General features: G+C 44.6%; 1 protein-coding gene across 2 annotated transcripts in view; it reads left to right on the top strand.

Annotated features, from left to right (window-relative positions):
* The window catches only part of LOC138247473 (phospholipase A2 inhibitor and Ly6/PLAUR domain-containing protein-like), a 725,203-nt gene extending 703,053 nt beyond the window's left edge, over positions 1 to 22,150 (top strand). For both annotated transcript variants that reach the window (XM_069202094.1, XM_069202093.1), the window contains exons 4-5: positions 18,925 to 19,074; positions 20,309 to 22,150. In XM_069202094.1, the coding sequence (XP_069058195.1) occupies positions 18,925 to 19,074; positions 20,309 to 20,427 (269 nt within the window). In that variant the 3' untranslated portion in view covers positions 20,428 to 22,150. The remainder of the gene's footprint in view (positions 1 to 18,924; positions 19,075 to 20,308) is intronic.
* Positions 22,151 to 27,617: the final 5,467 nt, after the last annotated feature.

Here is a 27,617-nt window from a genome sequence, read left to right as displayed (position 1 = left end):
ACCTGGTGGCACTGGCCACTCAGAGCAGTCCAGTGTGCCAGCAGCACCTCTGTTTCCAAGATGGCAGAGGTCTGGAGCACACTGGAGGAGCTCTGGACACCTCCCAGGGGAGGTGCAGGTCAGGGGAGTGGTCACTCCCTTTCCTTTGTCCAGTTTCGCGCCAGAGCAGGGCTAAGGGGTCCCCTGAACCGGTGTAGACTGGCTTATGCAGAATTGGGCACATCTGTGCCCAAGAAAGCATTTCCAGAGGCTGGGGGAGGCTACTCCTCCCCTGCCTTCACACCATTTTCCAAAGGGAGAGGGTGTAACACCCTCTCTCAGAGGAAGTTCTTTGTTCTGCCATCCTGGGCCAGGCCTGGCTGGACCCCAGGAGGGCAGATGCCTGTCTGAGGGGTTGGCAGCAGCAGCAGCTGCAGTGAAACCCCAGGAAGGGCAGTTTGGCAGTACCAGGGTCTGTACTACAGACCACTGGGATCATGGGATTGTGCCAACTATGCCAGGATGGCATAGAGGGGGCAATTCCATGATCATAGACATGTTACATGGCCATATTCGGAGTTACCATTGTGAAGCTACATATAGGTAGTGACCTATATGTAGTGCACTCGTGTAATGGTGTCCCCGCACTCACAAAGTTCAGGGAATTGGCTCTGAACAATGTGGGGGCACCTTGGCTAGTGCCAGGGTGCCCTCACACTAAGTAACTTTGCACCTAACCTTTACCAGGTAAAGGTTAGACATATAGGTGACTTATAAGTTACTTAAGTGCAGTGTAAAATGGCTGTGAAATAACGTGGACGTTATTTCACTCAGGCTGCAGTGGCAGGCCTGTGTAAGAATTGTCAGAGCTCCCTATGGGTGGCAAAAGAAATGCTGCAGCCCATAGGGATCTCCTGGAACCCCAATACCCTGGGTACCTCAGTACCATATACTAGGGAATTATAAGGGTGTTCCAGTAGCCAATGTAAATTGGTAAAATTGGTCACTAGCCTGTTAGTGACAATTTGAAAGAAATGAGAGAGCATAACCACTGAGGTTCTGGTTAGCAGAGCCTCAGTGAGACAGTTAGGCACCACACAGGGAACACATACATATAGGCCACAAACTTATGAGCACTGGGGTCCTGACTAGCAGGGTCCCAGTGACACATAACAATCATACTGAAAACAGAGGGTTTTCACTATGAGCACTGGGCCCTGGCTAGCAGGATCCCAGTGAGACAGTGAAAACACCCTGACATACACTCACAAACAGGCCAAAAGTGGGGGTAACAAGGCTAGAAAGAGGCTACTTTCTCACAGCACAGAAGTCGTGATAGGGGAATTCTGCAAGAAAGACCAACACCAGCAATGCAACAATGATGGATTTCCGGATGAGAGTACCTGTGGAACCAGGGGACCAAGTCCAAAAGTCACGATCAAGTTGGGAGTGGGCAGGTGCCCAGGAAATGCCAGCTGAGGGTGCAAAGAAGCTGCCACCGGATGGTAGAAGCTGTGGATTCTGCAAGAACGAAGAGGACTAGGAACTTACCCTTTGGAGGATGGATGTCCCACGTCGTGAAGAAGCTTGCAGAGGTGTTTCCGTGCAGAAATACCTCAAACAAGTCTTGCTTGCTGCAAGGGTCACAGTTAGGGTTTTTGGATGCTGCTGTGGCCCAGGAGGGACCAGGATGTCGCCAATTGTGTGAGGAGACAGAGGGGGCGTCCAGCAAGACAAAGAGCCCACTCAGAAGCAAGCAGCACCCGCAGAAGTGCCGGAACAGGCACTACAATGAAGAGTGAACCGGAGCTCACCCGAAGTCACAAAAGAAGGTCCCACGACGCCGGAGGACAACTCAAGAGGTCGTGCACTGCAGGTTAAAGTGTCAGGGACCCACGCTTGGCTGTGCACAAAGGAAATCCTGGAAGAGTGCACAGGAGCCGGAGCAGCTGCAAATCACGCAGTACATAGCAATGCAGTCTAGCATGGGGAGGCAAGGACTTACCTCCACCAAACTTGGACTGAAGAGTCAGTGGACTGTGGGAGTCACTTGGACAGAGTTGCTGAGTTCCAGGGACCACGCTCGTCATGCTGAGAGGGGACCCAGAGGACCGGTGATGCAGTCTTTTGGTGCCTGCGGTTGCAGGGGGAAGATTCCGTCGACCCACGGGAGATTTCTTCAGAGCTTCTAGTGCAGGGAGGAGGCAGACTACCCTCACAGCATGCACCACCAGGAAAACAGTCGAGAAGGCTGCCGGATCAGCGTTACAAGGTCGCAGTAGTCGTCTTTGCTACTTTGTTGCAGTTTTGCAGGCTTCCAGAGCAGTCAGCGGTCGATTCCTTGACAGAAGGTGAAGAGAGAGATGCAGAGGAACTCTGATGAGCTCTTGCATTCGTTATCTAAAGAATTCCCCAAAGCAGAGTCCCTAAATAGCCAGAAAAGGAGGTTTGGCTACCTAGGAAGGAGGATAGGCTAGCAACACAGGTAAGAGCCTATCAGAAGGAGTTTATGACGTCACCTGCTGGCCTTGGCCACTCAGAGCAGTCAAGTGTGCCAGCAGCACCTCTGTTTCCAAGATGGCAGAGGTCTGGAGCACACTGAAGGAGCTCTGGGCACCTCCCAGGGGAGGTGCAGGTCAGGGGAGTGGTCACTTCACTTTCCTTTGTCCAGTTTCGCGCCAGAGCAGGGCTGGGGGATCCCTGAACCGGTGTAGACTGGCTTATGCAGAGATGGGCACCATCTGTGCCCATCAAAGCATTTCCAGAGGCTGGGGGAGGCTACTCCTCCCCAGCCCTGACACCTTTTTTCAAAGGTAGAGGGTGTAACCCCTATCTCTCTGAGGAAGTCCTTTTTTCTGCCTTCCTGGGCCAAGCCTGGCTGGACCCCAGCAGGGCAGAAACCTGTCTGAGGGGTTGGCAGCAGGAGCAGCTGCAGTGAAACCCCGGGAAAGGTAGTTTGGCAGTACCCGGGTCTGTGCTAGAGACTCGAGGGATCATGGAATTGTCTCTAGACATGTTACATGGCCATGTTCGGAGTTACCATTGTGACATATGTATAGTGCACGCGTGTAATGGTGTCCCCGCACTCACAAAGTCCGGGGAATTTGCCCTGAACAATGTGGGGGCACCTTGGCTAGTGCCAGGGTGCCCACACACTAAGTAACTTAGCACCCAACCTTTACCAGGTAAAGGTTAGACATATAGGTGACTTATAAGTTACTTAAGTGCAGTGGTAAATGGCAGTCAGGCTGCACTGCCAGGCCTGTGTAAGAATTGTCAGAGCTCCCTATGGGTGGCAAAATAAATGCTGCAGCCCATAGGGATCTCCTGGAACCCCAATACCCTGGGTACCTCAGTACCATATACTAGGGAATTATAAGGGTGTTCCAGTATGCCAATGTAAATTGGTGAAATTGGTCACTAGCCTGTTAGTGACAATTTGTACAGAGAGAGCATAACCACTGAGGTTCTGGTTAGCAGAGCCTCAGTAAGACAGTTAGGCATCACACAGGGAACACATGCTTATAGGTCACAAACTTATGAGCACTAGGGTCCTGGCTAGCAGGGTCCCAGTGACACATAACAAACATACTGAAGACATAGGGTTTTCACTATGAGCACTGGGCCCTGGCTAGCAGGATCCCAGTGAGACAGAGAAAACACCCTGACATACACTCACAAACAGGCCAAAAGTGGGGGTAACAAGGCTAGAAAGAGGCTACTTTCTCACACACCTCAACAATTTAGGGTTTTCACCTTTCATTTGTTTTAGCCAAAGTAGAGGTTTGTGGTCTGTCTGAACAATAAAGTGAGTACCAAACAGGTATGGTCTCAACTTTTTCAGTGCCCAGACCACAGCAAAGGCCTCCCTCTCTATGACAGACCAACGCTTTTCTCTAGGGGTCAACCTTCTGCTGATAAAAGCAACAGGTTGATCCTGGCCCTCAGTATTAAGCTGTGATAGCACTGCCCCAACCCCCAATTCAGAAGCATCAGTCCGGACTATGAGTTTTTTGGAGTAGCAAGGGTTTTTTAGGACAGGTGCAGAGCACATGGCCTGCTTGAGCTCATCAAAAGCTTTTTGATAGCTAGCTGTCCACAATACCTTTTTAGGCATCTTCTTACTAGTGAGATCATTAAGAGGAGCTGCAATGGAGCCATAATTCTTATGAACCTCCTATAGTACCCTGTGAGGCCTAAAAAGGCTCTCACCTGGGTTTGATTTGTAGGGGGAGCCCATTCCATAATGGTCTGGATCTTCCCCTGCAGTGGTGCAATCTGTTCCCCACCAACAAGGTGGCCCAGATAAACCACTTTCCCCTGCCCTATCTGGCACATTGAAGCCTTGATAGTGAGGCCTGCCTTTTGCAGGGGCTCTAAAACTCTCCACAGGTGGACCACATGATCATCCTAGGTGAAGCTAAAGACAGCTATATCATCTAGATATGCTGCACTAAAAGCTTCCAACCCTTGCAGGACTGTGTTCACCAACCTTTGAAAAGTGGCAGGTGCATTCTTCAGACCAAAGGGCATCACAGTGAATTGATAGTGCCCTCCAATGGTTGAACATGCAGTTTTAGGTTTAGCATCTTCTGATAGTTTAATCTGCCAATACCCTGCAGTCAAATCAAAAGTGCTTAGATACATGGCAGCAGACAGTGTATCTATCAGCTCATCTGCCCTGGGTATAGGGTGAGCATCTGTCTTGGTTACTTGGTTGAGCCCTCTATAGTCAACAGAAAACCTCATCTCTCTTTTTTCATCTTTACTGTGAGGTTTTGGGACAAGCACCACTGGGCTAGCCCATGGTCTTTCTGAAGGCTCAATCATTCCTAAGTCTAACATTTTCTGTACCTCTTGTTTAATGTAGTCCATGACATGGTCAGGCTGCCTATAAATCTTACTTTTGACAGGTAAACTGTCTCCAGTATTGATTGTATGCTCACACCAAGTAGTGGTACCTGGTATCAGTGAGAAGAGTTCAGAAAACTGTCATAAGAAATTTACACTGTTGTCCTTCTGCTCAGCAGTAAGGCAATCTGCAAGTACTACTCCCTCCACTAAGCCATCTGATTCAGTGGTGGAAAAGAGATCAGGGAGAGGTTCACTCTCTTCTTCCTCTCCCTCATCAGTTGCCATGAGCAGGGTGAGATCAGCCCTGTCATAGTAGGGATTTAGGCGGTTGACATAGAGCACCTAATGGGACTCCTGACAGTGCCCAGGTCTACCAAGTAGGTAACCTCACTCTTTTTCTCCACAATGAGATGAGGTCCACTCCATTTGTCCTGGAGTGCTCTTGGGGCCACAGGCTCCAATACCCACACCTTCTGTCCTGGGTGGTACTGGGTCAGGACAGATTTCTGGTCATGCCATTGTTTTTGTAGCTCCTGGCTGGCCTGAAGGTTTTTACTGGCCTTTTTCATGTGCTCAACCATTCTTGATCTTAGGCCAAGTACATAGTCCACAATGTCCTGTTTAGGAGCTTTTAAAAAGGTTGTTCCCAACCCTCCTTAACAAGTGCAAGGGGACCTCTCACAGGGTGCCCAAAGAGGAGTTCAAAGGGGCTAAAGCCCACTCCTTTTTGGGGTACCTCCCTGTAAGCAAAAAGGAAGCAAGGTAACAGGACATCCCATCTCCTTCTGAGTTTTTCAGGGAGTCCAATTATCATACCTTTGAGAGTTTTATTAAACGTCTCAACCAGACCATTTGTTTGTGGATGATAAGGAGTAGTGAACTTGTATGTTACACCACACTCTTTCCACATTGCTTTGAGGTATGCAGACATAAAGTTACCACATCTGTCTGATACCACTTCCTTAGGGAAACCCACTCTGGAAATGATTCCCAGGAGGGCCTTTGCCACTGCAGGAGCTGTAGTGGTCCTTAAACGGATTGCTTCAGGATACCTAATGGCATGGTCCACTACCACAAGGATAAACCTATTGCCTGAAGCTGTTGTAGGGTCAAGGGGCCCAACTATGTTAACCTCTACCCTTTCAAAGGGCACCCCAAACACTGGGAGTGGAATTAAGGGGGCCTTTGGTGTGCCACCAGTCCTGTCACTGGCTTGGCAGGTCACACAAGAGCGACAAAACTCTTTAGTGTCCTCTGACATATGAGGCCAGTGAAACAATGCAACAAGTCTGTCCCAAGTTTTACTCTGGCCCAAATGCCCAGCCAAAGGAATGTAATGTGCCAAGGTAAGAAGAAACTCCCTATACTGCAAAGGGATGACCAATCTCCTGGCAGCTCCAGGTTTAGGGCCCCTTGACTCAGTATATAGGAGGTTGTCTTCCCAATACACCTTACGGCTATCACTGACATTGCCATTCTGCTGTGCCACACTCGACTCTTCCCTAGCAGGCCCCCATGCACCTAAAAGGTCAGCAGTGTCTGCTGCCAGCTCATCTGGTGTAGGTTCTGCACAGGGAGAGGATTCTGTGATGCTGTGGCAATGTGTTTTCTCTAACACTGGAACTTCTGAAACTACTGCTGCTGCTGCCACCATGGGGAACCAACCCCTGTCTTTCCCTATCCACAGCTAGTGATTCCCTATCTAAGGCCAACTGTTACTGTTGCAGCCTCATTCTGGCCAGTCTGGCCAACCTTGGCTTTCTGAGTCCCCTATCTAGCGACTGATCCTCAGGGTTGGACACGTGGGGCACTTCTTCCACAGAAGTGACATGGGAACGAGCAGAGGTTGGCCTTTCTCTAACTTGTGTTACTCTAGTGACCTGGCCTCTAGGTGTGAAGGGTGCCCTACCTGTGCGTGACCCCTTCCCACTACCAGTTACACTAAGAGGTTTGTCAAGGGAAAGATCTGTGGAAGGAACCTCCCCTGCATCTTCAGGGCCCTCTCCTGAATCTACATGGTCAGAATCTCCCACTACTTCCCCTTCTGATTGTACATAACCATTAGGATGCTCCTGGTCATCTTGTAAAAGGAGATTCAAGAGGAAATCCTTATTAGGGTTCTTCCAAATCCCTAAGCTTCTTTCTAAACAGAGACCCCTCAGACTTTTCAAATTAAGATTTTCATAAGTGGTCTTGACAACACTGGGGGGTAGCCTCTTCAGAAGACATAGTGATAGAAAACGTTAGAGAGAAGAGTAAGAAGTAAACTATTTCACCTATCTTTTTAGAGGAAAATAATTTTTTTTCAGAACTTTGTAAAACTTTTAAAAAGTTTGAAAAAAGTTTTGGGAAGTGAAAAAATGACTGCTAGGTATAATTGTATATAGCTCTTATTATTGGAGTACACTTTTCTTGTGAAAAGCACTAGTAACAAAGTGGTAAAACAATTGCAATGTAGGAGGCTGGCCTGGTTTGTAGTGGGTACCTAAGGTACTTACACCTTATACCAGGTCCAGTTATCTCTTATTAGTGAAATGTAGACAGTGTTCTAGCAGCTTAGGCTGACTAGGGGTATTTGTAGCAGAGCAGCCAAGTATGAACTAGATGACATGCAAAGCTCCTTCAATACCACTATAGTTACACAGTACGTTTACACAATAAAATAGAATAAAAGACAATACTCAGTGTTACCTCAATAATTGCTAATGGCAATACCTGTTCGATAATCCCCTGCATTATCGACTATCTCCTGGTCAACCTGGAAAAGTGGACGCTCTTGACAGACATGGCAGTTATCCCTCGAACAGATAGCGATCATGAAGCCTTAAGTGCTGTAGTCTCTCCTGCTATATTTACTAGCTGTAATCTGTCAGCGGTAGTCCATGCAAATCCCCTACAGACAGTTAATAAGAGGAGGAACGTGAAATGGGCAGAAGTCATGGATAATGCGGAAATTCAGACTAAAATATACAAACTATTTGTGGATAACCTAGTTGAAGTAACATCGTTAAGGGGGAATGAGCCCAATATGGTTCTTGTGCACTGTCAGCTCATGGAACAGTTTAGGCCTCTGTTTACTAAAATTAGGAAAAGAGGGACTGCCAACAAAGTTGCCCCAGGAGGGTTCATTAAAGACTGTCGGTTGGCCAAGCTCGGTCTCCTAGACGCTCTGAAGCAGCGAATCAAGCCAAAAATAACCATTGCTAGGAATAACTACAAGGCTATCCTAAAAAAAAGGCTAAACAGAACTAGGAGATGGCCCAGAGGGAAGAGCTTACCAAAGCACTTAAGAGTAAGAATCAGAATATGTTTTGATCACTGGTGGCATCCAGCTCAAAATTAATAGATAACCACCTCGAAGCGGTAGTGCTTGGGTTCAGCACTTCAGATCCCTGTACAGTGAAGTCGGGGTGGAACACAATGAAAGCAATGGGGAGGAACTAATTGAGAGGGATTGCTTGGTAGGCCTGGAGGCTTTTTCCAACTCTTCTGAGATGGAGGCTAACGTAGAGACCGAGTGCCCATATTTCTCCCAGGCTGAAACCAGGGTAGCCCTGATGCAAATGAAGAAAGAGAAGGCCCCTGGCCCGGATGGTATTCCTGGCGATATTTTCCTCTCACACCCAGATGTCTGGATCTCCTACCTGAATGCATTGAACAATGCTATAATGAAGGGCATGACCATTCCACCGACCTAGCTAGGAGCTGTTATTGTACCCACATTCAAAAAAGGAAATAGGGACGTTCCCTCTAACTACAGACCCAGAAGCCTGTTGGACAATTCTCAAAAAATCTTTTGCAGACAGGTTCTGGCTAAACTACAAGCATGGGTATTGGACAATCATATCCTTGAGGATGCCCAGGCAGGGTTTAGAAGCAATATCAGCACTGTTGATCAGGTCTTTCGTTTCAAGATGTTATGCTGGAAGTATGTCACCCTACAGACGGACCACCTGTATGTTGCCTTTATAGATCTTAGGGCAGCCTTCGACCTGGTGCCTAGGGATAACTTGTGGGAAATACTTGCAGGATATGGGGTGCCGTTTGACCTAATATATCTTGAGAGCACTTCACCTAAACACCTATGCCCAATTGAGATGGAAGACAGGGGGATTTAACAGACCCGATTCCAACTCGTCGAGGGGTAAAGCAAGATTGCGTACTGACCCGACACTTTACAATGTACCACCCACTCTATTATGACCGGCTTATCCGCCACCTTTTCCGGGGCAGTACCAATTACATAAAAACCCTGGTGGAAACAGAGCTCAGAAGTCAAAGGACTCACCTGTGGAGACTCAAGAAACAACCACAACACCATGGAGCCTGAGCTGCGCATGTTCCCCATGCTCATCTACCTTCTGATGCATTATGAACATCAACGCTGGTGAAGACGACCACAGTGAGTACTGGCACCTAGCACAAAAGGGAGGAGGGAGGAAAAAGAGAGTGACACACACATGCAACACGCAACAACCCCACTCCCAACACCATACACACAACCAGATGCAGTAACATTACATATTTACCCCATACCTCTCAGAAATAATGCAAGGACAAAATGATTTGAAGAAAGTGAGTGTAATACGATTAAATACTATGAATAAGTGCATCAAAATACAAACGTATATACATATTTACAAATTTAGGGACACTGCCCAGTCCTCAATGTCCGTGGGCCACAGGGCCACAACACATAGGCCAAGGCCCCACCTCTCTCCTGCAACAACACGGAGACAACACTGCAGGGACATCAGGTCGAAAATAGACAGGTACCTCAGGGGGACGGGGAATGGGGGGGGCACCTCAGCCAGAAGATGGTACAACACCACTGGTTCTGGAGGGGGCAACATGCCTTGTGCGATGTCCTGTGGAGTGTAAAGCCACAGTCTCTCAAGTGGGTGGTTTGCCCACTGCTTGGTCCTGGGGAGGGCAAGGCCACAACCTCTCAAGTGGGTGACTTGCCCACTGGCTCTAGAGGGGGCAACATGCCCTGTGATCTTCATCCTGGGAGGATGGGGTGAGTAGATGGCTCTTTCCACTGGTTCCGGAGGGGGCCTTGTGCCCAGTGTGCTTCATCCTGGTAAGGATGGGGTGAGTGGATGGGTTCTTCCACTGGTTCTGGAGGGGGCATTGTGCCCTGTGATGCAGATCTTGGTGAGTGCAAGGTCACAGTCTCTCACCTGGGTGTCAGACCCACAGGCTTTGCAGGGCCAGGCCGCACAGCAGCCTATTGATGTAGGACTAAATACTGCCTGCCGGTGGTGACGGCTGCTCAGTGGTGGCAGTGCTGGTGGCGGTGCTGCCAGTGTTGGGGGGAGGCTCCAGCCCTTCCCCTGCAGCCTCGGACGGCTGCCCACTGGGGCTGCTGCTGCTGGCAGTGGTGCTGGTGGCAGTGCTGGCAGTGGTGGGGGGAGGATCCAATATTTTTGAAACAATATTCTTGCAGCACAATATTTTTTAAACAATATTTTGGTCATTCACCAATAAAAACTGGAATTTAGTTATGGAATGTGTTTAATGTGCAGTCCTTGAATCCAAACTGAGATCCAGGGGGCAAATAGTAGAAATGTAGAATTTATTGATGTAGCGATAGGTTCTACACACCTGGGTAGACTGGACCCGACAAACAATATAGAATCTTGAAAGGGAAAACGTTCCAAGTGTTCTAACCAGCATCAAACGGGGTGGAGGATATGATAAGGAAAAGAGAGAATGGAATATAGATCCATTAGCTTTGCCAATGCTTGAAAGTTGGTGCATGGAGACTGCGTGAGAGGGATCCACCCAGTCAATCAGACAATTGCAATTGGATTGCCTGACCCTTAAAGGTGCCCAAGAAGTGCCTTTTGTTGCTGATGTAGCAGGACTTCAGGGAAGGGCACCTGAAGTGAGGCTGCAAAGACACGTGACTGTGAGCTTGCCACCATAAGGTGTGGTACTTAAGTGCAGAAAAAACAGATAAATTGCCTTCTGCAGTGAAACATGATTGTTTTTATATATAAAATACATGTCTGAGATAAAGGAATGCGTTTGATGACTGAGATTACTTTTGGAATCTAAAATATTACCTATGTAGAAGGAGGAACCTTACATGAACAGCCAATTGCATGAGGTGAGAAATACTTCCCTGGGAAGAGTCAAAGCCCACTCCACGTATGTTTCAAAGAGTAGTTAATAATAAGTTGTGGAGACAACTGTACTATTAAGCCAGACCCAACAAGGTGGCTGCAAATGGTTTCATTTCTTGGTAATTTTCGTTAAATAATACGAGAGACCAAACTGTAAAGCAAAATCTAAAACTTTGATACACACTACTCTTTTAACTGATAACATCTGATGGCCTTCAGGGAACCCACAGTTACTAGTGGAAAGTTCTTAAAATATTGGTGAAAATGCTCGTGTGGAGAACATATGCTCGGCGTACACCTTGTTGGATATCCAAATCTCATGACTTCATTTTTCATAGCATCCCTCGACAGTTAGACAAGACGTCACTAACCTCATTTTCACTGCCCCTCCCTCGCTTAATTTCAGTGCCTCCTCACCTATCAGTTTTAATGTGCATTTTATAAAGACATGCACACCTGCATTATGGGGGTCCATGAGGATGCCGGCTCCGAATGGAGCCGGCGGAGTGGAAGGGGTGCGACGGGTGCAGTTGCACCCGTCGCAATTTTCAGTGTCTGCATGGCAGACACTGAAAATCATGGTGGGGCCCTGTTACGGGGGGCACTGCAGGGGCCCCCAGGGGCCCCACAACACCCCTTACCGCCATCCTGTTCCTGGCGGCCACGACCGCCAGGAACAGGATGGAGGTAATGGGGGTCGGAATCCCCATGGCGGCGCAGCAAGCTGCGCCGCCATGGAGGATTCCCCAGGGCAGCGGAAAACCGGCGGTACACCGCCGGTTTTCCGTTTCTGACCACGGCTGTACCGCCGCGGTCAGAATGCCCATGGGAGCACCGCCAGCCTGTTGGTCGTTTTTACCGCCAGGGTCAGAATGACCCCCTATGTGTGCTGATGTGCTTGATTCCTCCCATGTGCTTTCCGGATTTTTTATTTAGTTTCTAAAATGGTTAAAAGAGAAGTATTATTTTATCGGCATCATACCTTCATGAACGTCAGTTCACGAAAATGACAGGGCTGACATGACACCCCCCTTTGACACAATAACATCAAAGTGACATCACACACAACCTCCAAAGAAGTGAAGTCACATGGCCTTCAGCCGGAAGATATCCCAATAATTGACATTGCTCACATTAAGAACCCATTATGCACAAAACTACATAATAACATTACGGATACTAGCACAGAAAAATATATATATATATTTTATATACCACCTATCTATTAAGTAGGGTGTTCACACGTTAGGCACATTCCGCATTTCTGCAAATAAAAATATGTGCTTGATGGAAAAAGAAACACTGGGATTCCAAATTGTTCCACAAGCTGTCAATATTTAATGCTTCCACTAGTGTACACTTCTTTCACCAGGCACATCACATGGGTGATGTTTTCATTCAAACACATCTTCTCACATGTGTTTGAAGTTATGAAAAATCAGAAACATGTTGTTTAAATTGTAGGTTATTTTTATTTAATTTAATCAAGAGAGATTGTGCTGCTGAATGTATTAGTTTAAATGAATTTAGGGGCATATTTAGAAGAGGTTTGCGTCATGCTTATACCACGCAACATTGTACATGTGTGACACAAACCAAGTCAGATTTTTGATGCCACGCAAAGCCAATTTGCCTGCTGTGGCATCCTGCATTCTGTATGTAGAATCTTTATGTAGAATGTATGTCATAGGGGAAACCTGGTGACTGTAACTAGGGGAGATCTGACAGTTGAAGAAGGAGAGAAGACGTCTGTTGGCTGGGGTGTTTCATGATATGTTTATCTTGAATAAACTGAAGCGAATTTGAACATAAGGAAAGTGTTACTCACATCTTTTCATTGGCGACGAGGTAGAAGAACCCATCATGGACACCCCAACACTGCTTCTGGATTTGTGAGGCCTGCGTGGTTCCTGAGTCTTCATTGAGCGTCAGTTTGCCGGCTGCACAAATCTTTGTCCAATGTATTGTGTGGTGTAGGATGGCACATTCACAGTTTGTGGCAGCGGTTTATCGCTGGTGAAAGCTGCAGCGGGGAGACGCGAAGTTTCAGTTTGTTGGCCGTTGCGGCTCAACGCAGTGCGGGGAGATGCGAAGACTCAGGTTGTTGGCCGTTGCGGCTCAACGCAGTGTTGCTGAGCTGCCGGGGCGTTAAGTGGCAGTTCATTTTTCGGTCATTCCGACCTGTGTTAGTGTGGGAGAGCGGCCGCGGTATGTGCGGCGGCCCGGCTCGGTGCGGCAGAACAGGAGAGCTGTCGCGGCACCTAGCGGCAATCCAGCCAGCCTGAGGGGAGAGCGCAGCGTGTGACAGCAGTTCATCTGTCGGCCAGCCCTTCGAAGTACAACACTTGTTCCGTGTCCCAGACGGTGGTGCTGTGCACAGGAAGTCCTACGCTTATCAAGTGTAACAGCAATTCATCTGTCAGTCAGCCCTGCAAAGCACAATTTTGTTCCGTGTCCCAGACGGTGGCGCTGTGCACAGGAAGTCCTAGGCTCATAAAGAAAGTACTTTCTCGTAAAGAAAATGCTTCCTGGAGCTGGGGAATAGTTTATGACTGAATCTGTTTTGTACAAGCAATTGTATAACTGAGTCTGCTTAAAACACGGAAAGGAGAAATTCTTTACTTGGAAATGATATATAGTTTTAAGTAGATTTATATCTCACAAAGGGCAAAACGTTTTCTACAGTTTCATTAATTTAGAGTGTTTGGTAAGAAGTTTTTTTTTGTTGTTTTTTTTTTAAATTGTACAAGCGTTGATAATTTAAAGTGATAATAATTCAGTATGCAGAATGTAACTTGTCCTCCATTTTTCTTACCTTCCCCTGGTGAACCACAACTTCCGTGGAAAAAATGGAAATGTGTATTTGCACATTATGCAAGAGTTTGTGGCACTTCGTTGAGTGCTGAGCGCAAGATGTCACTTTTGTTACACTGCCTAGGGGCTGAAGGTCAGGAGGTTTTTGAGAATCTTCCTGAACTTTCTGTTGAGGATGCGAGTGAGCTCAATGATTTTGAGATTTGTATTAAGAAACTTGATTTACATTATCTACCTAAAGTTTCAACAGTGTTAGAGAGATATCACTTTGGGAAAAGGGTTCAACACCCAGGTGAATCTGTAGAAGAGTACACCACAGTTTTAAGGAAATTAGCATCATCTTGTGGGTTTGGGAGTAATAAAGAAGAAAGGTTAAGAGACCAGTTCATGTTGGGCTGTAGCATTGAGAAAGCAAGAGAGTCCTTTTGGAACAAAGATAACCCTTCTCTTAGTGAAGTAATTGTAATTGCTAAGATGCATGAACATAGTTCAGCCTGCGTTGAAGAAATTAAGAGAACACATTTTGCTGAGAGAGAATATGATGTACACTTTGTTAGTCAGAGGAAGAACCCGCAAGAGAGAATGAAAACTCAGAAAATGGTGAAGGAGAATTCGAAAGTTAATAAGGAGAAGGAAAATTTCCAAGGAAAGTGTTATAGGTGTGGAGAGTTTGGTCATTATGCTAACTTTAAGGGTTGTGTTGGATGGAAAGCATCTTGTAAGAAGTGTGGTAAGAAAGGACATGTTACTTCCTGTTGCAGGAGTGCAGACATAAAAAAAAAAAGAGTTCAGGAGATAACTCTAGAGGATGAAGATTCTCCGGAAGAATTCGTTTTACAGGTCAGAAATGGTATCTGTGGCCCAATAGAAATTGTACAAATTGAAGGGGTGCATATTCCTATGATGTTTGATGCTGGAGCAAAGATTACACTTATTCCTAGGGTTCTATTTGAAAAACACCTCAGAACTTCTTTGAAACTTTCCAAACCAGATATTTCACCCAAAGGGTATAGTGGTAGACCAATTAAGTTATTAGGTTACTTTGTTGGCTCAATTCAATTCAAAAATAGGTTTACAGTTGGTAAAGTCTATGTTTCTATGAGAGGAGATTCCCTCATTAGCTGGTTACACCAGAAAGATTTAAGAGTGTATCTTGACCCTAATGAATGCCCATCTGTAAAATTGAAAAACGATGAGTGTATTCACATTGTGAAAGAAGGTGATATCAATACTAATGATCAGAGACCATCATATGAGCAAGAATTTCCAGATCTTTTTCAAAACAAACTTGGATGTATGAAAGGTTATGTGCATAAAATTAAGATGAAGGAAAATGTTACACCTGTGGTCAGTAAAGTAAGAGGTGTACCTTTAATGGTCAAACAAAAAATGAGGGGAGAATTAGACAAACTAAAACAGAATGGCATTATTGAGGAAGTGGAAGCCACTGAATGGTTGGCCCCAGTAGTTATGGCTGTGAAGGCCAATGGTGATCCAAGACTTTGCATTGACTTAAGAGAACTAAATAAATGCATAGTAGTAGATCATTACCCTTTGCCCAACATTAATGAAATGCTTTCTTTATTAGGAATGCGAATTGCTTCTCATCTATAGACTTAACATCTGCCTACCACCAGATTACTTTACATAAGGACTCTCAAAATTTGACAGCATTTGTCACTCCTTTCGGTACCTACAAGTTTATCCATATGCCCTTTAATTTAGCTTCAGCTGCGGCTGTATTTCAACCTGCTATGGAAAGACTGCTTGAAGGACTGCAAGGAACTAAGATATATCAAGATGATATTCTTGTGTATGGTAGGGATGGAGAAGAACATAATGAAAGGGTACGTCGTGTTCTTCAGAAACTGGAAGAGAGTGGTTTGACCTTAAAAGCTGAGAAATGCAAATTTAATCTTCATGAAATTGACTATCTCGGTCACAAGATTTCTTCAAAAGGTATAGAACCCAAGAAAGAGTTAGTAGATACTATTGTTAATTTCTCCAGTCCTTCCTCAAAAGATGAAGTAGTAAGATTTCTTAGCATGGCAGAGTTTTATAGTAAATTTGTAGATCATTTTGCTGACAAAACTACATCTATGAGGGAATTAGTGAGGAAGGGTGTCACCTTTAACTGGAGTAATGAGTGTGAAAAAGAGTTTATTTCAATGAAACAAAGTTTGAAATTTGCTTCAAGCTTAAGTAGCTTTGAACCTGGGAATGATACAGTAATATTGTCCGATGCCAGTGCCCAAGGTCTGGGGGCTGTCTTATTACAAACACACGATGGAGTTGAAAGAACTATACTCTTTTTATCGAGGTCTTTGAACGGAGCAGAATTCAACTATTCTGTTATCGAAAAAGAAGCGTTGGCTGTGTTCTGGGCGGTGAATAAGCTTAGAAAGTTTGTATGGGGTATTACATTTTTGGTAAGAACGGACCATAAACCGTTAAAAGAGATCTTGGAAAGGAAGGGTTTGGATGCTGTATCTGGTAGAATCAGGAAATGGGTAGTAGCTTTGCAAGAGTTCCCATTTGATGTCCAGTACATACCTGGAGTGGAAAACAGCCTTGCAGATTGTTGTTCAAGGTTAGTAGGTGACAGCTCGGAGGCTGAAGAGGCTGAAGATGTTTCCATTTATGATTGTAATGATTTTGATGTATGTGTGATCAGGGATGGTGTAATTAAGGAGAGTGAATGGATGTTAGAATTAGTCAGTGATGAGGTTTTACAGAAAGTTCTTAGTAAAATCAGAGGTGGTTGGGATGGTACTGAAAAGAAGGATCAGAAATTGTGCGGATTCTGGAGAGTCAGAGATGAATTGTCAACTCATGGTGATCTCATATTGAGAGGAACTAGGCTTGTTCCTGCTGAGAAGTTGAGAGATGATCTAATTTCTAAAGCTCATGATAGTCATCCGGGCATTTCTAAAAGAAAAGAAAGGTTGAGACTCATGTATTGGTGGCCAGGTATGGATGTCTTAATTGAAAGATGTGTTAGGGAGTGTGCGGAGTGTTCTAAGGCTGACAAGACTTTAACTTGTAGGGTTCAACCCATGAAAGTGAGGGAGCTACCAAAAGAACCTTGGCAAGAAATTTCTTTAGACATTTTGGGTCCGATTAGACATTCTGGCTCTGATAAATATGTAATTGTTTTAATGGACATGTATTCAAGGTGGCCTGAATTCAAAATCACTACCTCTGTGGAAACACGTGATGTGATAGGCTTTCACAATGATATTTTTGACAGAGAAGGTTTTCCATCCTCTATGCTCACAGTTAATGGTGTACAATTGGTTTCGCAAGACATGGAACGTTTCTTAGGTGAGAGAGGCATTAAACATAAGAAAACGTCTCTTTACCATCCTGAGACCAATGGTATGGTGGAGAGGCTAAATAGAGTAATAAAGGAAACTATTCAAATGGCTTTGGCAAATAATAAATGCTGGAAGGAGGAAGTGTCACGTAAGATCAAGATCTATCGGTTGACTCCTCATTCGGTTACGTGTTTTTCACCTTTCGAGTTATTCAGAAGAAGAAAACCTAACACGTTGATGTGTCCTTCTTGGGTAAATGACAAGGTTGGTTCTAAATCTGACACTTTATGTAATGACAGGCAAAAATGTTTGAAAGAATCTAAGAAAGCTGCTGAAAGAAAGATCAGATTTGATAAGCGAAGGGCAGTGAAGAAAGTAATGATTCAAGTAGGTGATTTTGTCAGAGTAAAAAGTCCTCGCTTTGGACTTTTAAAAGAACATTCAAAATTTTCCATACCTCTCAAAGTTATGAAAGTTCTGGGAAGTGCTGTAAGGACTGAAGATCACAAGGTTTGGAATATTGGGAGGGTGGTCAAAGTGGAAAATGTTTGTAGAGAAAAGGAAGTTGAGGAAGATGGTGCAGTGGGAAAGCATGGTAATGTTGACAATTATTCTTTACCAAGACGAGCTTCAAGAATTATCAAACGGCCAAACATTTTAGATGACTTTGTTTAGTATTTATGTTTCTTTATTTTAGTGTGTTTCCATTTATTTGTTTTCATGATTACTTGGATGTTGTTTTTTTCCTTTTTCTTTCTTTAGTTGATAAAGGGGGGAAGATGTGTGGCATCCTGCATTCTGTATGGAGAATCTTTATGTAGAATGTATGTCATAGGGGAAACCTGGTGACTATAACTAGGGGAGATCTGACAGTTGAAGAAGGAGAGAAGATGTCTGTTCGCTGGGATGTTTCATGATATGTTTATCTTGAATAAACTGAAGCGAATTTGAACATAAGGAAAGTGTTACTCACATCTTTTCACCTGCCTTTCAAAATCTGGATGAATACAATGCAGCACAAATCCTTGCATAGCACTACTCTGCACACCTGAGGCATTACCATGGGCACTGTGTGGGCGTTCCCAAGCAACTCCTATGGTGTTTGACACATTTCTGCATTTACTAAACCTGGTAAACCTGGGAATGCACTCAAAAGACGCGCCTCCCCAGGAGCGGCGTAATGAGGGGAAATATTTGTATTTCTGCTTGTCACCTCCTCTTTCTGTGCGCTGCGTTCTGCAGCACGCACGGATGGAGGAAACGGCCTCTAAGGATTGTTTTTGTGCCGGAAGATATCCCTTCATGCACAAAAACAATCCTGCATGCAACAGAGGCATCCTTGCACCACGGTGCACGGGTGTCTACGTTGGCGCTGGGCAGGCCATTGTGCACCAGCACGGGGGAAAGTACAGGAATGTGCAGTGTGCCTTAAATACAGCAGATTCCTGCCCGTTCCCCGTGCCCCAGTACAAGCCCTGTGCCACCTTGCCATAAACATTGCCCTAAAAGTGTCATATCCCAGGTGGCAGTGGGAGTTGCAGGGAGTAAACAGTGCTCATCAAGGCTTTGTTTATTTTCTGTTTTGAGCATTGCCTTTGAAACCACTGAACCCCAGGGGTCGCAAAGGTAGTTCTATGGGTCGCAAGGGACAAGTCAAAGGTCGCAGGTGAGTCCATGCATATCTGCTTGAAAAGTGAAGCACTCTGTCCAAATTCCTCTAGTCGAGGACAGTCACCTGCCTTTTCAAAGGTCTCTTATTTTGCCCTGTCCTGAGGCTACCCAGGGTTTCACCTGAAGTCGAAACTAATTGTTTCTTTTTGACTTTACAGTTCCAGCCAGAGAGGACAAACCCAACGGTGTGTCATGCCCATCCTACTTGCATGTGGGCAGCTATGAGTGTGGACTTGTGAGGATGCTGCAGTGCACCGACTCAGAGACCAGCTGTATTTATTTTAGGGGATTAGTGGACCCCTCTGGAGGTACGTAGAGCACAGAGGTTAACGTACACTCACGTAGTGTTATAGTGATTGGCTTGTTAGAGGTGGATGACATATAGGCCCATATTTATACTTTTTTAGTGCCGCATTTGCACCGCTTTTTGACGCAAAAGCAGCGCAAACTAACAAAATACAGGGGCATATTTATACTCTGTTTGCGCCGAATGTGTGGCAAAAATTTTGATGCACATTCGGCGCAAACTCTGCCCCATATTTATACTTTGACGCCCGACCCGCGGACGTCAAAATTCCACCATGTGCGTCATTTTTTGGAAGGGGGAAACTGCCTTGCGTTAATGATATGCAAGGTAGGCGTTCCCTTCCAAAAAATGACTTAAAGGCCCGTGCGCCTTATTTATACCCCAGTGTCATTTTGACGCACAGGAGGGGGTGGGCCTTAAAAAACGGCGCACAGCCTGTTGTGCGCCGTTTTTTAACGCCTGGGTCAGGGCAGGCGTTAAGGAATCTGTGGGCTCGGAAGGAGCCCAGAGGTGCCCTCCCCTGCCCCCAGGGACACCCCCTGCCACCCTCGCCCGCCCCTGGAAGACACCCATAGATGGGGGAACCCATCCCAGGGAAATAAAGGTAAGTTCAGGTAAGTATTTTTTAACTGTTTTATTAAGTGGCATAGTGGGGCCTATTTTGGGCCCCCCTACCTGCCACTATGCCCAATGACCATGCCCAGGGGACATAAGGCCCCTGGGCATGGCCTTTGAGCATGGGGGCATGACTCTTGTCTTTGCTAAGACAGGAGTCATGTCAATGGGGGTTGTGCATCAAAATAAATGGCGCAAGTCCGGTTTGAGGCCTGATTTTTGCCTAAGACCTGACTTGCACCATTTTTTGACGCACAACCCCCATTTTCCCATACGCCGGCGCTGCCTGGTGTGAGTCATTTTTTTTTACTCAGACCAGTCCGCAGCGCCGGCTAACGTCATTACATAAATAGGGCACCTGCATGGTGCGTTGGAATGGCGTTAGCTGTCCGCAAAATTTTTGACGCACAACTGCGTTGGCGCAGTTGTGCGTCAAAAAGTATAATTATGGCCCACAATTTTATTTTGTAGGTTTGCACCGCTTTTGCGTCAAAAAGTGGCTCACATGCGGCGCTACAAAAGTACAAATATGGGCCATAGTTTTACACCACATCCTACACTACAGTCTGTCCATTTGCCCAATTATGTAAACATGTATACCCTTGTTTGTCTTTCCCCAGCTCAGCCTGTTAAAACGATATTTCTTGGCTGTGTTAATTTGGAGGAATGTGACCCATTCCCAGAGATTCCAGGAGGTCTAATCACAGAAATTGAAGATGTATCCTGCACCAAAGGATGACAGCCACACCACTGAAGTTGGGCCTTGTATGGGGTTAATCCTTGAAACTTACCCAAACTAGCCCTCATAAAAGTAGGAAATGCCTCACTATGGAACATGACGGTGGATCTATCTGCTCTTTACTTTTCACAGCTAATAAAAAAGTAATTCAAGTATTTCTTTGAAAGAATTAAGACAAGCGTTGTATTTAGTTCTCTGTTATATATTGGACAAATGTTGTTAAACAATGTTGTGAGTCAGTTATTCACCTCAGAAATGTGCACTGAGCATTCATTGACCTTAGAACTATGTGGTGGCAGAGCATTCACATGGTACAAAAGCATAATAAGTAATCTATTTGTGCAGATGAATTTTGAGAGATCTGGCAAGGGGTTCCTAGGGGATCTACATATGCAGTTTAGATACTGGCTGATCTACATGAACAGAAGCACCTTAGGGCAAGGTGATTGTGGGGATCTACATGTACACAGGGGATGTGAGGAGATCTTGATGTACTGGGGGATCTTGGTCGGTTTACATGTATAGAGTAATATCAGGGGATCTTCATGTTCCTGGGGAATGTCAGTGGATCTAAATGTACTGGGGTGATCTTAATGGATGTTGTGTTATGTTATGATTTTGTATTTAATAGAGTGCTTTTCAACCCTCAGTATCCAGGTGCTCTGAAGCTAATATGTAAGGCCAGACCTGAAGGGCTTCATCGAATAGCCAGGTCTCCAGCTTCTTGCAAAAGTCAAGAAGAGAGGAGGAGGCTCTGATGTGTTGTGGGATGTTATTCTAGGCACGAGGAGACACTACCTCCTGCTCTGCATTTGCATATGTGTGTGGTGGGTACTATTAAGAGACCAGCTGAGTGGAGGCACCTGGAAGGTTGATGGAAATTAAGGTGGCATTCAGGTAGGCAGAGCCTGTGTTATGGGGTGCTTTATAGATGTGGGCGAGGACTTTGAAGTGAGCACCTATGTTTTTCAGAGCCAGGGAAGTTCCCTAAGTTGTGTTATGATATGGGCTTGGTGTAGGTGGTTGAGGACTAGTTTTTCTGCTGCTGCCTTTTTAGATAGTTGCACTGTGCTTGCTCTTGTGAGCTGGTTGGTTATTCCAGTGTACAGGGTGTTCCATTGTCTAGTCTGCTGGTGATGAAGGCTTGGCTAATCATTTTCCTGGTGCTGTTTGGTAGACATTTCAAGAATTTCTCCAGAATTATTAGGATGTTTAAGCAGGACGACACTCCTGTGTTGACTTGAGAGACCATGTCCAGTTTGTTGCCTATGATAATTCTGAGGTTTTTTGCTTGTGAGTAAGGCATTGGGATGGGTCTGAGGTCTGTGGGCCACCAGGTGGGGTATTATGGTGAGGCCTCTTTCCTGAAGACCACCACTTTGGTCTTGTTCAAAGTCAGTTTGAGGCAGTTCGATTTTATCCAGTTGGCGTACATGTGATAAACTTGTACCAGGTTTTGGGTGTTTTGTCTGAGAAGGTCAGTATCAGTTGTGTGTTATCAGCGTATGTGATGGTGTTTATGTTGTATGTCTGTATGACATCAGTCAGTGCCGTCATGTAGATGTTGAAGCACATCTGGCTGAGCAAGGAGCCCTGAAAGACTTCACAGATAAGTTATTGTGCTTCAGAGGAGTAAAGGGTCATGTTGATGGTTTGGGTTCTTTGGGTGAGGGAGGAGCAGATCCATTCAAGGGCATGTCTCTGGATACATGCTTTGTGAAGACTTCTGTTGTGCTCCTTCGATCCAGGACACAGACAGCAACTTCGTAAGTGGTATTTTCCTTTTATTAGCAAGCCGTAAGCAAGAACAAGTCATTCCTTCTCTGCCCTTCTCAACCGTCTCCCTTCCCGTTACCACCGCGTTCCACCTCCCTCTCGTGGTGTTCCCATGACTCCCGTACATTCCACCCTCTCGTGCATTCCAACCCACGATACAGTACATCCCAACACAACACATCCCCCTTCCTTAATAAGACTTGGTTCACTAAGATTTGACTAAGACTTACATTCCAACACCCCCCCCTTCCTTAATACAATAAAAGAGAGAAAAAAAAAAAATAATACATAGAACAAAAGAACCCCAAAAAGGAAATACAAATGAAGAAATATTGAATAGTGAAATCCTTAATCTAAAACAAAGTCTTTTAGCCACAGGGGTAAATTTCTTCTTCTCTTATCAGTGTCCAAAATCTGGTTGTGTTCCAACTCTTGTGAAACCAATTGTGACTCTTGTTTACTCTGAATTTGATCCCTTGCTTCACCAATTCCTTCCATTTCATCGCCACCGTTCGTTTCGCTGGTTGAATCGTTATACGAACTTCCAAACGTACCACAATTACTGTCTCTCAAATTTGGTGTGCCTGGGTTATAAGTCTCACCATCATCCACTCCAAAAGGGTCATTCATCTTATTTTCTAGATTCTCCACATCCTCACCTTCATGTACTACTGGACATAATGCAATTTGTTTCAAATTCCACACTTTTCCATTTTGTAACTTCACAGCATTGTGTAAAACCTCCTTTACTTGTTCCGGTCCAAAATATTGGCTCTCACCTTTGACTACTTTGAAAGGTTTTTTAATTCTTACCCAATCTCCAACCTTGACCTGGGTTTTTTTCGCACCATGAGCCTTATCAAAATATGATTTGCTTCTATCCTGCGTTTTTTCCATCCTCTTACGTACATCATTCACAGACCAAAAATCCATACCACATTTGTATAACCATGCTGGATTAAACTTGCACCTAGGCTTTCTACCCCTCATGGCAACAAATGGACTAATGCCAGTAACTTCGTTTTCTGTTACCCTATATGCCCAAACCGCTTTCCAAACAGCCGTATGCCAATCGTAGTGTTTTCTCATAGCTGCTTGAATGACTCCCTTTAACACTCTGTTAAACCTCTCAACACAACCATTACCACTAGGGTTGTACAATGAAGTGGTTTTGTGTGGAACTCCAACTCTATCGAAATAAACCTTAGCCATGTTTGATACAAATTGTACCCCATTGTCACTTAAGAGTAAAGCCGGAATGCCTTCAGAACAAAATGTTTGGTCCAAACATTCCAACACAGATGCAGTATCCGCCTTTTTAACTACTTTAACCACAGGCCATTTTGAAAAAAGGTCCATGACGACCACCAAATACTCCTGCTGTTCTCCAATAGGCCCCATTAAGTCTATGGCCACACATTCCCAAGGTACCACTGGAACTAATTTCTGATCCATAGGTGGTCTCAAAGTGTGTAAAGTTTTGTCAGCAGATGCACACACATGGCAATTACGCACAAATCTCTCCACTGCGGTATCAATACCTGGCCACCAAAAATATTCTTTAACAATTGTTTTAGTACGTACTATCCCAAAATGACCGTCATGGCATAATTCTATGATGCTTGCACGTAAGTTCTTAGGAGGAACAAACCTATTGCCCCTCAAAATTAAATCATTCTCTATAGATAGTTCCGCTCTGAGTTCCCAAAAATGTTTACTCCCTTCAGACAATAAATCTTTTTTGGGCCACCCTACCCGCAAAAATGTTAGCACACTTTGCAATTCCTCATCCTTTTTTTGTTCCACTTCCCACCTGTCCTTACTTAAAGCAGGTAAGCCGGAATCAAAAATAAATGCAATTTTACACTGATCCCAAGGGTCCTCCACACATTCTTCTAAAGGACATGGCATCCTAGAGAAACAGTCAGCCAACACATTCTTCTTCCCTGGTACGTACACCATCTTGTAAATGTACTCACTCATTCTCATAGAAATCCTCGCAATTCTCGGCGATGCTACAACGCTACCCTCTGAAGACAAAAGTTTCATTAGTGGTTTATGATCACATTGGATGATGACACTCCTACCCCTCACAAATGAACGAAAATGCTCCAAACCCCACGCACAAGCAAGCGCCTCTCTTTCAATAATGGGATATTTTTCCTCAGCTGATGTTAAAGATCTAGATGCAAACAGGATAATGTTCTCCTTACCACAATCTTCCTTTTGTGACAACACTGCACCCAGACCTTTATCGCTCGCATCTGTGGTAAAGTAGCACTGGAGTAGTGGATCAAAACCACTCAAATTAGGGACCTCGCACAAATATTCTTTGATGTTTTTGAATTCCACGTCACACTCTGAGTTCCAATCAAATCTTGCATTTTTTTTAAGCAGTTGTCTTATGTTAAATACTTTCTCTGCAAAATTTGGAATAAACTTTGCACAAAATTCTGCCATGCCCAAGAATGACCTAACGTCATCCTTACATGATGGCGGTGACATTTCCTTAATAGTGCTTACTAAAGATGGCTTAGGTTTAACTCCCTCGCCACTAATAACGTGCCCCAAATATGTCACACTTCTCTCTGCAAACTTGCACTTACTCATTTCAACAGTCAATCCAATGTTTTCCAAAATACGTAACACACGTTGCTCTCTATCATCGTGACATTCTCTTCTGTTTCCAAACACAAGGATGTCGTCCTGAAAGAACATTACTCCTTTTTCCTTTCCAAATAGTTTGTGCATCAAACGCTGGAAAACAGCAGCGGCAGATGCCAAACCGAAAGGCATTCTTTTAAATTGAAAACACCCTATATGAGTGATAAAGGCTGTTAATTTCCTCGATTGTAGTGACAGAGGAATCTGATGGTACGCCGCTGATAAGTCAATACTAGAAAACCAAGTAGCGCCTTTAAGACTGGATACCATTTCAGTAATTTTTGGCAACGGAAATTGGTCTATGACAATGTTATTGTTGAGGTGACGCAAATCCACACAAAGACGGATCTTCCCATTACTGCGCCGTGCTACGACCACCGGTGAAACCCATTCCGAGCTCTCGATGGGCTCAATTACGTTCAATTGTACCAATTTCTCCAATTCGTTCGACACTTCTTCTCTTACCATTATAGGTACAGGTCGTAGTTTATGTACTTTAGGATGTGCATCATGTTTCAACACAATCTCATGCTCAAACCCGCATAGTTTCCCGAGTTGTTTGTTAAAGACTTTAGGAAACTTCTTTTCCAGTTCCTCTTCCATTGAATTTCCTAAATCTGCCAGAAGTACTTTATCCTCACTGTTGGGATCTAAAATCATATGTAATCTACCTTGGTCTTGCCAACCTAGGACTGAAGGTCCTTTTTTTGCTACATATAATTTGCCTCTGGCACTCCTTCCTTTGAATTGAAAAACTAACCATCTGTACCCAAGTACATTGATTTTTTCGCCCGTATAACTCTCTGGTTCAATGTCAGGAGGGAATAAATGTTTCCCTACTTTTGGTAAAAATTTATTTTCCCACATGTTCTTGTTAATTATGGTAAATGGCGAACCCGAATCAGCATGAATATTGATATCTATCCCTCCAATCTTCATTTCGCACATTGTTTTTTTTGACAAATAACTTCCATTAATGTTCAATACGAATTTGTTCTGTACATTCTTGATCATGTTAATACTTCCACATTCATCTTCTGTATCACTGTTGACATTGTTCTCATACACGCATTTGACGCTATTTCTTTTCTTTTGACATACTTTTCCAAAATGTCCAATTACACCACAGTTGTTGCACCTTTGTTTCACAGCAGGACACGATTTTGAAAATGCCAAGTGTTCTTTACTGCCACAACGATAACACCTTTTATCTCTGTGTTCTACCTTCTGCTTGTAGTTGAACGTTGGAGTTTTTTCTGATTCTCTCTCTTTGTAGTTAGATGTTGATTTGCGATTATTTATTTTGAAAACACTACAGTCCTCTTTATCTGAAGATTTCAATTCTGTCGCACACCTTCCTGAAATCTCAGCTTTACGAATAATCGCTAGAATATCTTCCAGTGGTGCATCGCCATTTATCCATAGGCGTTCTTGTATGGACTGATTACGAGCATGCATGACTAATTGATCTCTAATGAGATCATCATGTAAAATGCCAAATTTACAATCAATGGCCAACTTCTTTAATTCCGCTGCATAATCATCTACCTCTTCTTCTTTATGCTGTTTGCGTTGAAAAAGTTTGAAACGTGTGATGCCAATGCATACTTTTGGTGCGAAATACTTGTCAAGATCCATTAATGCTGCATCAAAAATGTTTCCATCTCCCATAGGTACATTTTTCTGCATTCTACTATACGTTTTTAATCCTACTGGACCAAGCGAATGTAACAGGATTCTTTTTTTCTGTTCTGGAGACATTTTTTTTTCTTCGTCTATAGCCTCAATGTAATTAGTAAAGTAATCCTTCCATTCTGTCCATTTGATTGAGGGTTCAGTACCTGAAACTCAAAATGCATGTGGTGGGCTTATGCTAAAATTCTGTTGTGCCATTAGGAATGACCTGTTCTTTACTGTTCTGTTCTTTAATAACTTGTTCGACTCAGCACACTAGTAAGGGAACCTCTTGGAAACAAAGTAGCTCAATTCATTGCGATGTCATGTAAAGAGAAAAAAAAATAATAAATTGCTTGGCAACGTCCTGGACAGTTTATGTAGTTGCCTAGACAACGTCCGTCAACACACAGTGCGTCATGCCGCATTAACGTTGAGCTCGTAGCAACGCACGCGCCAGCAAGGGCGTGCGTATATGAAACTTGTCTTGAGCACCCAACAGACGTCGCGCGTGCCGCTTATTATGTCAAACTTTGTACTGTAGCACTGCTACTCCACCCTCACAAGCCCGACTCACTGCAATGATTAGCCCGTTTCCACGAAGATCCTCGGCGTTCGTCAGCAGATTGGAAACGCTGGATTACGCTGGAATTCGATCCCACGCTCGTCGCCACTTTCTTTGTTGTGCTCCTTCGATCCAGGACACAGACAGCAACTTCGTAAGTGGTGTTTTCCTTTTATTAGCAAGCCGTAAGCAAGAACAAGTCATTCCTTCTCTGCCCTTCTCAACCGTCTCCCTTCCCGTTACCACCGCGTTCCACCTCCCTTTCGTGGTGTTCCCATGACTCCCGTACATTCCACCCTCTCGTGCATTCCAACCCACGATACAGTACATCCCAACACAACAACTTCTGATTAGAATGAGATGGGGGACAGTGATGTACACTGCCGATAAGTAGAGGAGGATGAGAGTTGTAGTTTGCAATGAGGATGATTTCTATGCTGTGGTTGGGTGGAAATCCTGATTATGTGGCATCTTGAAGCTGGTAATTGCTGAGGTCTTTGATCCTGGCTTT

The sequence above is a fragment of the Pleurodeles waltl genome, chromosome 7, assembly GCF_031143425.1.
Source record: "Pleurodeles waltl isolate 20211129_DDA chromosome 7, aPleWal1.hap1.20221129, whole genome shotgun sequence".
NCBI classification, from domain to species: Eukaryota; Metazoa; Chordata; class Amphibia; order Caudata; family Salamandridae; genus Pleurodeles; species Pleurodeles waltl.
The sequence above is the reverse complement of the archived record's forward strand: the minus strand, read 5'-3'. Positions and strand labels throughout refer to the sequence as shown.